We start from the raw sequence: 13,125 nt of genomic DNA on the forward strand, positions 1-13,125 counted from the left end.
TACTTGAAAATTTAAGGCAGCAACTTTTTTTTACAGTGCATAAAACAATAATTTGATATTGCTGGCTGTCTCAAATGATGTCTTTAAATTAAACCTAATTTTATTAAATGTGCACATTCCGCCATAAAACAAAATATACATGATGTTATTTTACAGAGCAAAATTTCACTTAAAATTTCCTTTGATAGATGCAAACCATATGATAATGTAATAGGAAACATAGATATATAAAAAAAATTTGTGCTTATTTTCTGATGGTTATTATTTCATTATTGTTCTATTTTAAGGTAAGTGAAGTTGCTAAATAGTTGTGACAAATTAAATGCTTAGTTGTTTTGTTTTATTACATTATATTTTATATTCTAATAATTCATATGGTGAAGTTGTGGATAGTTGTGGAAAAGCCAAAATATTTTAAGTAATGCATTGTTTAAATTAATACATTTTTAGCCAACTGTGATTTTGTATATGTATATTTCTGAAATACATAACTTGGACAGTTACCTTTGTTAACAGATCACTCTAAATTGTAAAATGGACTCATGCACTTTCTGTAAAGCTGCTTTGAAACAATGTGTATTGTGAAAAGCGCTATACATATAAATGTGAATTGAACTGAATATCATAACAGCTCATCTGCTGTAGTAATTATAGATATTCTCTGGGAAAAAGCAATCAGTCTGCAGATTTGTGCTGATGTTTCTGAGAAATTCAGATTTCTTAAGATAGTGACCTTTGGATAGGCTCTGTTAAAATATGTGTTTTGTAAATATGAAAGATGAAACTGTGTACTGTATGTACTGAATCAGCTGGTTTCTTGACTGTTCAGGGTTGTCTTTCCCCACCTGACCATACTTGGCTCCAGTTCAAAAACTGTGTGTGTGTCCTTGTAGGGCCCCGACTAGACAAGAATCAACAAGCTAAACAGAGAGCGGCGTCGGACATGAGGCATTTACTGGTAAATACACTGCTGTTCTTCTTTATTCCTCCACGGTTAGCAACCCTGACATCTGTAGATGTGTGATCAGGAAGAATCTACTCCTAAAATACTTGTGAAACAGGAACTATGCCACAGATCGATACTCTGACCATTGTACTGCAGGCATTGTTTGAGAACATTATTCGGTGGTAGTCTCATTTTTTAGTAATTTGTTGTTGTAAAGATTGAAGCTCTGGCATTTTTAGTGGCTGTTGAATGACTGATAGCCGTAAATGACCTCTAAAGAAAAGACTCATTCAACGGTTGCCTGATACTGTAGCTCACTTTATAAACTGTTTGTCCTTTTATTTCAAACTGTTTGATTGTGCAAACAAATCAAATTCTAGTACTCTACATGGCAACAAGGTGGTCAGAAGTTTGCTTGTAAACTCAGTCTTCAGTTTCTGTGTCCTCATTTGAACAGTCAGGAGGTCATGTCACCATTAGCTTCTCCACATTTAGCATGCCTACATGCACAAACACACACACTGGTGGACAGAAAAGTAAAAAGGGAGGGCCATTCTCAGCCCAACCCAAGAGTGTATATTACGCTTTGATTGGTTTGTTCCAGGTGCTGGTGAGCAGCGATTGGCTGAAACCCCAACACATAACTGCTCCACTGAGCTGATCTGACCTTCAGAACCATAAAATGTTACATTCCTTTCACATGTTTCGTTCTTAAAGGGATAGTTCACTCAAAAATGTAAATTCTGTCATCATTTATTAACCCTCAAGTTGATCCAACCCTGTATGAGTTTCTGTCTTCTGCTGAACACAAAAGAAGATTTTGAAGAATGTGTGTAACCAAAAAGTTGACGGTAGCCATTGACTTTCATATTAGTCATAGTATTATAAAATGGGTCAACGAGGCCCATCAACTGTCTGGTTACAGACATTCTTCAATATATCTTCTTTTGTGTTCAGCAGTGAACAGAAATTCAGGTTTGGATCAACTGAGTAAATGATGAAGCTATCCCTTCAACACATGAAATATGTCATTAACATATCAAGTGGTTTAGTTCTCTGAGACAAGCATATGCTTTTCACAAATTTGAAGCAAAATATGAGAAGCAAAATATTCAGATTTGGAGGCAGTTTTGATTTATATGCCGTCTAATGATTGATTATCACGCTAGTTTACATGTGCGTTAGCAATGCTTCAATCAATCACTTGTTTTTGCTTCTTCTTCGCTTATTTTTGGATCCAGAGATTCTGTACTCTTTCAGAAAATGCGTAATAACGCCTCCTATAACAATGAAAATATGGATTGCTGGAAAATTCTGTCAATGGCGGGGAAAGAAAAAAATTGCATTACTTGATTGGAAAATTGCTATATGTTTCTTTTTTTTTTTAAAGTTGTAACTATTGCTATTTGTTTCTTTTTTTGTTAAACTAGATTATAGGAGTGATTTTTTTCTAGGCTACTTCAAGTGTTACTTATCATTTTTTAGTAATTGTTTGTGAATTTTACTAGCAATTTCTGAGTGAAATTTGTTTCTAAACCAAATTCTTTCACTGTACATTAGGATTTTGAGATCTCACATCCTTAAAGTGTAATGAGACTGTGCTGAGATACAAATGCTGGTCCTTTGAGAATATTTCTCCTTCACTCTTTCAGAGTTTTCCACGTCTAGCCAACCGGGCGTTTAGCACAACAGTCCGGCAAATGAGAAACAAGGTGCCGGATTGCCAGAAAGTTTTCCTGGTAAGACAAATTTAGTCAAAAATACACTCCTATACATAAACTATTAATCAGTTCGGATGGAGAGTGCACTGACTTACATTTGCACAGAGACGGAAATGAATCCAATAAAAACTGCAAGAAAAAAACAGGTCCACTGCAAACTGTTGACAGCTCTGTCCTGTATAATTTTGAAGGTTATTCTGTATGCATAAAACATATTACAAGCGTTTTTCAGCATACTGTCTCTTCATCTAAAGTCAGCATCAATAACATGAATCTCCTGCTCTTCATCTTCATCTAGTTATACAACAGCTTGTGCATCTTAGGATAGTGCAAAGACATTTATTAATCTTTAGTAAACATGTAATAACTACACAAATAGTGACTAAAAGAAATATGTAGAAAGTTAAGGTAAAATAAATGCATTATGAATCATTATAAAAATATTTTAGTAGTATATTGGAAGAAACACTTTTTGTCAAATGTTTTATCCACATTTACAGGAGGATAACGGTCTGCCTATCCACATTAAAGGAGGCACTACTGATGTCCTTCTGTACCGTTTGACCATGGCCATCACAGTAGCAGGTACAAAACCTCACGGCCAATCATGAAAACTCGGATTTACTTATTTTTGTTGATTTAGGTTCATATAAAGTACATGCCAGTATTAAGATAAGTCTCCTTTTTCTTTGTGATTCTGTTTAGGCACTGGCCTTTCCTGTTACTGGTTGCTGTTTGCCTCTTTCCCCAAGAGTAAAGCATAATAACTTTAAAGCTGCATGATGCTGTACAAATCCATTTCATTTCAAATACCTTGAACAATAAAGCACTTATATGAAAGATGAATGTATTAAATCCTACAAATGGGTCTCTATCATTGGGTATAGTGTTTGGTCACTACAGTATGCACTACAGGACAAAAGATGGGGTCTGTAAGATTTATTTATGTTTTTGAAATAAGTAATTATGTATTTTTTAGGGGTCCTGTATGCTCACCAAGACTGCATTCATTTGATCAGAAAATACAGTAAAAACAGTAATATTGTGAAATATTATTACAATTAAAACAACTATTTTCTGTTAAAAGCCATTCAGCATCATTTCTCCAGTCTTAAGTGTCACATGATCCTTCAGAAATCATTCTAATATGCTGATTTGAAAACAGTTGTGCTGCTAAATATTTTGGTCCCACTTTATATTAGGAGTCTTGAACTACTATGTACTAACATTTCAATTTATAATTTGGTACAATGCACTTATTATACATACATATATGTTTTACATAGTACTTATATTATTATAATTACCTGCATGCTTAATTACACTATTGACCTTTCCCTTACATTTGTACACACCCTTAAAGGTGCTCTAAGCTTCTTGTTGACGTTGAAAGTATTGTCAAACAAAACGGAGGCTAGCTAGACCCTCCCTCCTCCTCATCCGCGCACTAACCCCCCAAACCACACCCCAAATCCTTCTTGTCGGTTGTTGGCTGGAATAGTTTGTTATGTTTCGTGGTGCAGGTTGGCCCAGTTTGTTTTCTTGCCGTTTATGGAGCCTGGGGTGTCTACAGAGACCGCGTTTTTTTACAGTGTGTTCAGGGGACAGGCAGCTAGCGGATGGTGAGTAGATGTTTGCTGTATGTGACAAAAAATATTTTGGCCTAAAAAACGCATGACATCGCTTAGAGCACCTTTAAACCAACCATACCACCAAACCTGTCCCTAACCTTACCCGTATCTCACCTCAATAGCAGCACACAAGTGCTTTGCAATACAACATGAACACAATAAGTACATTGTACTTTTTTAAAATTCAAGTACATAGTAGTTAAAAATGTACCCAATATAAAGTGTGACCAATATTTTTTGTGCAAATTGTAATAAACTTTTTCAGGATTCTTTAATAAATAGAAAGTAAAAATAAGATTTTTTTTTTGTAAGATTATAAATGCTTTTACTGTCAGTTTTGATCAACTGAATGCATCCTTGCTGAATAAAAGTATTAATATCTTTCAAAATCCAAACATTTGAACAGTGGTGTGTCACTGAATCAACAATAAGCACTTGGCGCCACCTACAGTCCCTAGCAAAACACGGCTGAACTTTTAACTTGACTTTTATATAAGGTTAGTGTTGTTCAGATATATTAAAAAAAATGATGCCATAACTTAACACATCTCAAAATGAATTTCTGTTGCAAAAAAATGCTCACTGCTTAACAAATTGGGCTTGTTCCACAAGAAGAGCTAAAAGCTTAAAACTTCCAAACTTCTGTCCAAAAATATATCAAACAATACTTTGAATAGTATGCAAATTGCTTTAATATCACTCTTAGAAAGTTAGTTACATTTAATACAGAGATGAAAAAAGCCCTTTTTGACTGGTTTTGGCACAGCATGTATAAGTCCAGTAATATAAGATGAGGTACTATATCCTTGCAGCATTGAAAGAATTAAGACATATTTTGAGATTTCAATACCAGAAAAACAAATCCAGTTTTTATCAGGATTCAGGATAAAGTGACAATTTTTTTAAATGCATAAAATCATCATGCCACCAGGAATCTAGATTAAAGCATTTGCATCTAATAAACCTTCAAACTTGTGAAATCTTACCTGGGGATCGTCATACTACGTCTCTCTCTCTCTCTCTCTCTCTCTCTCTCTCTCTCTCTCTCTCTCTCTCTCTCTCTCTCTCTCTATTATTACCATTTAAAGTAACTCTCTCTCTCTCTCTCTCTCTCTCTCTCTCTCTCAGTTTTCCACATATGGTAATGAATGACAATTTAACACTGGGCATTATGAATGTTATTATGAACTCTTTCCCCCGCAGGAAAACCTGCAAGTTATAATTACATAGCAAAATTAACTAATCAATTCAGTAATTTTTTTGAAAATGCTGAATACAAATATACACTACCATTCAAAAGTTTGTGGTGACTAAGTTTTTAAAATAAGTCTTTTATGCTCACCAAGCTGGCTGCATTTATTTAATCAAAAAATACAGTAAAAACAATAATAACGTGAAATATTATTACCATTTACAGTAACGTCATTTATTCCTGTGATGGCAAAGCTGAAACAATAAACAATCAGGATTTCAGGATTCTTTGGTGAATAGAAATTTAAAAAGAATCACATTTATTTGAAATAGAAATATTTTGTAACATTATAAATGTCTTTACTGTCACTTCTAGTCAATTTAAGGTATCCTTGCAAAATAAAAGTATTAATTTCTTTCAAAGTCCAAACTTTTGAACAATAGTGTATTACTTGCATGAATAAACAATAATAAGCACTTGGCGCCACCTACTGCCCACAGCAAAACACAGCTGAACTTTTAACTTTAATTATAACGTTGCTGATCCAGACTTTTGAACGGTAGTGTAAATCATTTGTCAATGTGCAGTTTTAGTGCATACATTACCAGTGCATTAAAGTCCTGTAAGACATATAAAGGCTGATCCCGTCATACTGTCCAGTGTCTTGCGGTATTCCTTCCATTTTCTGAGAGCGTGCATGGTTGGTATAGAAGCTTCCCCATGATGCTCTAGTCTAGCGCAAGAAGCGGATGCTCATCTTGTGATCAATGTTGACTTTCTCCAAAGACTGATACAAAACAATGAACAGGTCGAAACACAAGTATTAGCAATCATATTCCACTGGCGCTTTCAAAAGCCGTGTATGCAGAATTTTAGCCGATACCTTACGAAACTCCTCAAAAGATATTGCGTCATCACGGTCTAGATCTGCCTCCTGAATAGTGCGGTCTGCTATGCTCTCCAGCTGCTCCTCGGTCACCTGTATCCCAAGCATGTCCCGGAGAACCTGTCAATCAGTCTGCTGTCAGTCATGTTCAGTTTGTGAGAAGACAGCAGAATGAAGAAACTACTGACCTTTAAAAGCTCATCTCTGGAAATTTTGCCATCCTTGTCCTGGTCATACAACTGAAACGCAACTACAGGAATGAAGAACCAGGTGAGGTTGAAATGATCTTCTCATTCCTTTCAATTCAAATCAATATTTCACGTCGATTTATTTATTTATTTGGTGAACAGCAGTGTAATAAACAGGATATTGCACTGTCAGATGGTCATTCTCATAAAATAAACCCTTTCATGATGATATATCTCTATTATTGACCATCTGAGTGTACATTATCTCTATAGTAACATCATCTGTTCCATTACTCAGAGGATGTGGTTAATCTACCAGGTAAAAGCGAAAGCAAACATACATTTGAGTTTGTTGCTCCTGCTATTAATGGGCTCAGGAGAATTGGGGTCTTTGGGTCGGTCCTTGTCAACAGGCCGGAAATGCGCCAGGATCCTCACAAAAGTGTTAAAGTCCACTGTTTCCTTTCTGAGAATGACAATCACTGTTTATGATTTTGGTAACTGAAAAAGAGCTTTTTGAGAATTGTATTTACACATGCGGCATGCCGCAGATAACAAACTAGATTTAACAGTCTAAACAAAAGGCAAATCGACTAATCACAGTTTGTTTCGTTTTTATAAGTTGTTTAAGGGTGGTGATATCTGAAATAAATTATAGCCTACCACAATAATAGCTCAGCATGAAAATCATACTTAAATAGACAGTTCGGGCCTTGTGTTAGACAGTTAAGAGTGCTTAATGTTAGATTCCAACATTCAACACTTCAATGTTAACATCAATTATTTGCAATCCTCTAAAATATTACTTTGTAGCTTATGCCAAGATTCGCTCACCCTGGGGAGAAGAAGGCACTTATTATTCTGTCTCTTATGGGGTTCATTGCCAGCTCCTTTATGGCTTCAAAATCCCGAGGACTATGAGAACGAGACAGGAGGAAAGGGCAAATATTTTTTAAGTTACAAGTGAAATCTTAACTGAGGTAGTGTCATGATAAGACATCAGTCTAAACATCAGGCTCACCAGAGATGACCTCGTCCTTCTTTATCCAGAACTTTGAAGCGATCATACAGACGAATAATGTGGGCATGCGAGACTGGAAAAGAGAAATCACAAATTATGAATTATGTTTCACTGAAGCCCTGTAGCATCATGATGACTCAACAAATAACGAAGTAGTGCACCAATTCCAATGGACCGTATACAAATTGAATTGACCATTTAATCAATTCTCCTCTATAACAAACCTCACTGACATTCATTGGTGCATTTTTATTTCTAAATTGCTCGACATATACACTATTTGTGCAATACCCAGTGTTATATTTGTTTATCAGTGGTTTGCAACTGTGAAGTAAAGTCTCATGAGCTAAACACCTGTCATTGTCAATCTTGGACAGTTTTTGCACATGCACCCGAATTTATACCCAAACTTTGAGATACTTTTGTCTTAGCAAACATTTGCACCTGGATGTAGTTTAAACGGCAACAAATGTGCAGATACAATTTTTATTTTATATCGTTGTTAACTCGTTCAAGCGCGACAACAACCAAACGCCAGTGTAATAAAACACGACAACTGTAACTCACAGCCCGTTTCTTGCACCAACTCCTCGACGTTCGGGATTTTTAAAAGGGTGGAGCTCGTCGAACCCATTTTATATCGTTATGTCGGCAGCTTTTAAACATTTATATCATATCCAAATAAATGAGAGCAAAAACGGATGAAAATTAAGAAGTCACGACATCAAAAATCATATTTTAATTTGTTGCTAAATGTTAACGGGATGTTTGCACGCGCCGCTGCTGTTTCTTGTGCTTGCTCAGAATAATTCACGCTCTGTGTACACAGATTGCAACGCCCACTGCATTGTGCAATAACGAAATCCGATTCTTTTGAGTCGAATCTTTTCAATGAATCCACGTCTGAGCGGTTGAATGATTCATTTATGAATTGGACTGAATCGGCAACAGTGATTGAACTAAGAACCGTTTCTGTTCGAACGACTTGTATTGAGCCAAGAACAAAATGCAAAAATGTTATAAATAAAAAGTACTTAAAGTATTTTTACGGCGTGAATGTATTCACATTTTATCAACACACTAGGAAGTAGAAATGGTTTTAAAACATTTAAACGCGCAAAAACTTTTGTAGACAAAACAATTATTTTGAGCTTATGTTTAAGAGAAACATTGTTGCAACTGAACGCAGAAAGTGACAATAAATATTCTTGAAAATAAAACTAAAAACAGCAGTGGGCCTGTCCAAATACCCACACATGTGGCCTTGGTCACTGACAGCGCGTGCGCGCAACTGGAAGTTAGTGCAAGATTGTCCCAGGGCCAGGTCTAAAATGGTAAAGCGCAGTACAACGCTCACATCTATATGACCCGCCGCTTCTGGGGGGTATTTGCGTCTATGGGTATTTGAGGCTAAAGCGTATCCCGTCATTCATCGCGTTCAGGAACTGACGTACCCGATTTTGTAGGACAGTGGTTCTCAACTGGTTAGGCCACGGGGCCCACATTTCCCATGGTCATTAGGCTAACGTAGGAAATGAATCAGTTTTTTGAACTGGTTCTGCGAAATTGTTCAAAAGAGTCGATTAGGTGAAATGAGTTTTATTTCTCATCACTATATGCAACTACACAATGGCTCGTGATTATTTATGAACAAACACGTAGGCTAGCATGTGTTTGTTCATAATAATCACATTTAGCCCAATTTATAACAAATAGGACGTTGTTTTTATTTAGCCTATATTCATTTATTTGTATTCATGCCATCTCAATGCATTATTTTTTATATCAGATTTTAGATTATTTTTGTCACCATCGAACGCTCACACGAATAGTTGTAAAATTGTATCTATCTGACAGTCGGCCTCCGCACAAATTAATAAACAATTTGAGGGCAAAAATGGCTCTGACATTTTCTTATACACTGGATGTCGACAGAGTCTTTTTAATACACTGGATGGCGCCAGAGTCTTTTGCCTGTTATCAAACAAGACTGTCATGTGAATGTGTGACTGCTGATCTGCGAGCTTGGTCTGTTGCTGAGTACGAGTAGTTGCTTTAAAGACAAATTACTGGGGAAACTCTAGACTACAGATGATGAAAGGATACTTGTTCAGCACAAGATCATCATCTAGTCATGTTTATTGAATGAAACAACCTGCTGGTACTATAGACAGTTAACTCTAGACTTATGTTTTAAAAATATCCAAAATGGTGTCCAGCAAGGCAAACTTAAATATATCACTAGAAATGTATTATGATCAAACTATTTCGACAGAAAGGATCACATTATTTTGTTTCTAAAATCTCATATCCACATGCAAATACATTGAATGGATGACATGTGTGGACAAGAACCTCTGCCACCTTCCATGACATTCATCCCCAAAAAAAAAAAAAAAAAAAAGGAATGAATTTGGCAAATCAAAATCATCCACCGTCTTTTACAGACATTTTGTGCCAGTTATCAAAACTGGAGCATAAAAATACAATCACTGCCAGGTGCGGTCACATGTGTTTAAAAGATCAAAATGTAAAGGAAGAGAACAACAACAATAACAGAAACTTTTTTACAAAAAAAAAAGAAAAAGGCTCAAACACAAGCCCACTCAGAATTTAGTAATGGACAAAATGATGACCTCAAACACAAATACTTACATAATAAAGGCATTAATTATATTAATTATAGGCATAATAAAGGCATTAATTAATGCCTTTATTAATTAATAAAGGCATTAAAATACTTACATAATACCTCTTGGCATGCTTTTCACTGCATGCTTATAAGGAATTGTTATTGCTCTAATAATGAGTTTTGACGTGTTGTTGGTTTACGCAAAACAAGGCTATAGTTGTGAGGTCTTGAAGGAATACATTTGCTATTTTTATATTCAATGTTGGTTCTGCAGTAAAGCTTAATCATTTTAAAAGCTGTTAATTTTATTACATTTGTGTAATATGCTCTAATAAAACTTCATTATTGCATTTCCTCAGTTAAAATGCAGTTTTACATTTGTGAAGTTGTCAGTTCTCTGTGAACTCTGTGAACTTATTCATTCCCGGTGGACTTAATTAAGAATGCATTCCCGTTGGAAGCCATTATTATCACCAGTGATATGATTAGAGGCCTAATTTAATTCCCTTGTACACACACTAAAAACTGTCTCCTGGAACGTTTTGCAAAGGGAATTTGTAAACGGAGATTTTAATTCCAAACAATGACATTTCATGTTGCTTCAAGAACAACTTTATAGTTGCTAAAAGTACTGGGGAATCTTATGTTAAGAATTCACTTGCTGAAAAAAGTCAGCACGTCAATAAAATGTCAACTGACCAGTTTGTGCTTGGGACATTACACCGCATGGGGATGTGGGGACTTTCATGATGTTTTTGCATATTTTCATGATGAGGACACATGCACAATTCATATATGCCATTTGCACATCATATTTTGCATTAATATAACAAAGAGTTAAAATTACAAAACAGTCCCTAACTGATTTTAAAACAGGATTTGGTTAGTATTGTATTAAAAATCCTGTGGTCCAAACATTCATTAAATTTGGAAAATTCAAGGATGGTTGGTTGCCAAGTGGAATATTTGTAAATACACAGGTTGCAGAGGGAAACATCTATGATGTCACAGACCATGTGATGCAGGTTAAGAGAGACTGGCATATATCCAAACAAGTGCAATTACTCACTAAATTAAGCAATTCATGTTTACCACAATCTGCAGGTTGTCACTCGCAGTGCAACAATAAGTCAACATAATTGTTCCGGCATAATGGAGAAGAGCATTACTATAAATGGTTGTACACTCCGTTCAGAAAAAGAAAAGAAAAGACGTTTCACCTCCTTTAGGGTTCACAGGTGTAAAGCAATTTCCTCACGTTTCTGGTTTATTCTCAAAGCACAAACAATTGGGAAGAAGAAGAGTTCAGCTTTGGAAACTCCACTGAAACCACTCTGACCACTCTGACTCAGTGTATATTTCTGCCTGTCATCTTTAAATGTGCAATCTCACTCCACATGGGGCTTGATATAGGCTACATTTATAAAAATAAAGGTTCCAAAAGGAGGTTTTCGCAGTGATGCCATTGAAGAACCATTTTTGTTGCAACAAAGAACCATTAAGTGAACAGTTCTTAAAAGAACCTTTTTTTCTTAGTGTGAAGGACATTTTAATAATCCAAATAGCCTTTTTCCACATAACCTTGTTGGTTCCATGGATATTAAAGGTTCTTTATGGTACCATCAATGCCCATAAAGAACCTTTAGTTTCTGTGAAAATTCTGTCAGTCTGTGAATGTGTGAATAAAAGCCTAAATTCAATCTGTTCATCATATAAAGTGATCATGTCTCTTCAGAAAATCTGGACTAAACTGCTCAATTCATATGGATAAGTTTTATGATCTCTTTATGAACATTTTGAAGCATCAAAGTGGTAGTTGCGTAGCTGTCAATGGAGGACCATAAATCTCTCAGATTTCATCAAAAATATCTTCATTTGTGTTCTAAAGATGAATGAAAGTCCTACGGGATTGGTACGACATGAGGTTAAGTAATTTATGACAGAATTTTCATTTTTGGGTGAACTATCCCTTTAAGAGTGAAGACGTCTTTACTCATTTCAATTTTGAAACACACTACCTATATTGGCATAAATGATTCTATATTCCTTTGTACTCTATACTCAACTCTTGTGCCATACACAAAACGTTCTGTCTTACAACATGCTGGATATTAACAATTGAAATTGCTGGCAACACCCACACAGTGCTTCCCGAAGGTCTGCATTGCTCAGAAACTGTTTGTTCCAGATATTTATCTGAAAGAAAAGCAATGCTCTCAAAATCACATCCTTTGTTTACATTAATCCTGACAAATTGCTTTACTAACTGTTTTGAAAGTTAAATGGTTCGTCAAACGGCTGTTTTTTGGTGCGTCATAAAGAGTCACTATTATGACCATCAGGAATGTCCCAGGAATATGGGAGAAAATTCAAAAATAAATCATTATATTATATTATATTATATTATATTATATTATATTATATTATATTATATTATATTATATTATATTATATTATATTATATTATATTATATTATATTATATTATATTATATTATATTATATTACATTTTCAGGGAAATGCACGGCTAAAGTAGTAGGCCGGTCTTGACCGCATTACAGTTCCATATCACTTTGCAAAATGATTTCAGTTATTTCAAAGGTCCTTACAGCCCACATAATTAAAACCCACAACGACACTGACCTGAACGAAAGACAAATTATTTACATGTTTTTTGCCACAAAATTACGTTGTATCGAAATACTCTTTCTCACGCTCTCTCTCCCACTCAGATGCACACACACTCTGACTGAAACATGTTGTCAGCGCTGCTCTGACGATTTTATCAGGTAAATAGTTAAGCAAACTAAAAGCTACATGACATTTCTCACTAGCAATGTACGGCGCTGTTCTTGAAGCAGATAAACTTACAGTTTCGCCATTAGAAGAGGCGCTGCTGTCGAACACT

The 13,125-nt window shown here is 35.4% G+C and overlaps 2 protein-coding genes across 4 annotated transcripts; one reads left to right on the plus strand and one right to left on the minus strand.

Annotated features, from left to right (window-relative positions):
- The first annotated feature begins 521 nt into the window (after positions 1-521).
- On the plus strand, positions 522-3,522 carry cox7a1 (cytochrome c oxidase subunit 7A1). The gene is made up of 4 exons (XM_081370600.1): positions 522-958; positions 2,599-2,685; positions 3,168-3,252; positions 3,373-3,522. The coding sequence occupies exons 1-4, from the start codon at positions 779-781 to the stop codon at positions 3,429-3,431; spliced, it is 411 nt and encodes a 136-aa protein (XP_081226726.1). The 5' UTR covers positions 522-778; the 3' UTR covers positions 3,432-3,522.
- Positions 3,523-4,972: 1,450 nt separating this feature from the next.
- chp2 (calcineurin-like EF-hand protein 2) lies at positions 4,973-8,412 on the minus strand. Of its 3 annotated transcripts, none has more exons than XR_014030485.1 (8): positions 8,153-8,412; positions 7,586-7,658; positions 7,399-7,479; positions 6,906-7,030; positions 6,565-6,626; positions 6,374-6,496; positions 5,391-6,277; positions 4,973-5,311 (listed from the first exon to the last, which is right to left on the minus strand). XR_014030485.1 is itself a non-coding variant. In XM_081370599.1 (7 exons), the coding sequence occupies exons 1-7, from the start codon at positions 8,217-8,219 to the stop codon at positions 6,224-6,226; spliced, it is 585 nt and encodes a 194-aa protein (XP_081226725.1). In that variant the 5' UTR covers positions 8,220-8,412; the 3' UTR covers positions 4,973-6,223. The 3 variants fall into 3 exon arrangements, 1 of the variants encoding a protein (XP_081226725.1); XR_014030486.1 differs by having other exon boundaries at positions 4,973-5,317; XM_081370599.1 differs by having other exon boundaries at positions 4,973-6,277.
- Positions 8,413-13,125: the final 4,713 nt, after the last annotated feature.

Source organism: Scardinius erythrophthalmus (genome assembly GCF_964197995.2).
Source record: "Scardinius erythrophthalmus genome assembly, chromosome: 7".
Classification (NCBI taxonomy): Eukaryota; Metazoa; Chordata; class Actinopteri; order Cypriniformes; family Leuciscidae; genus Scardinius; species Scardinius erythrophthalmus.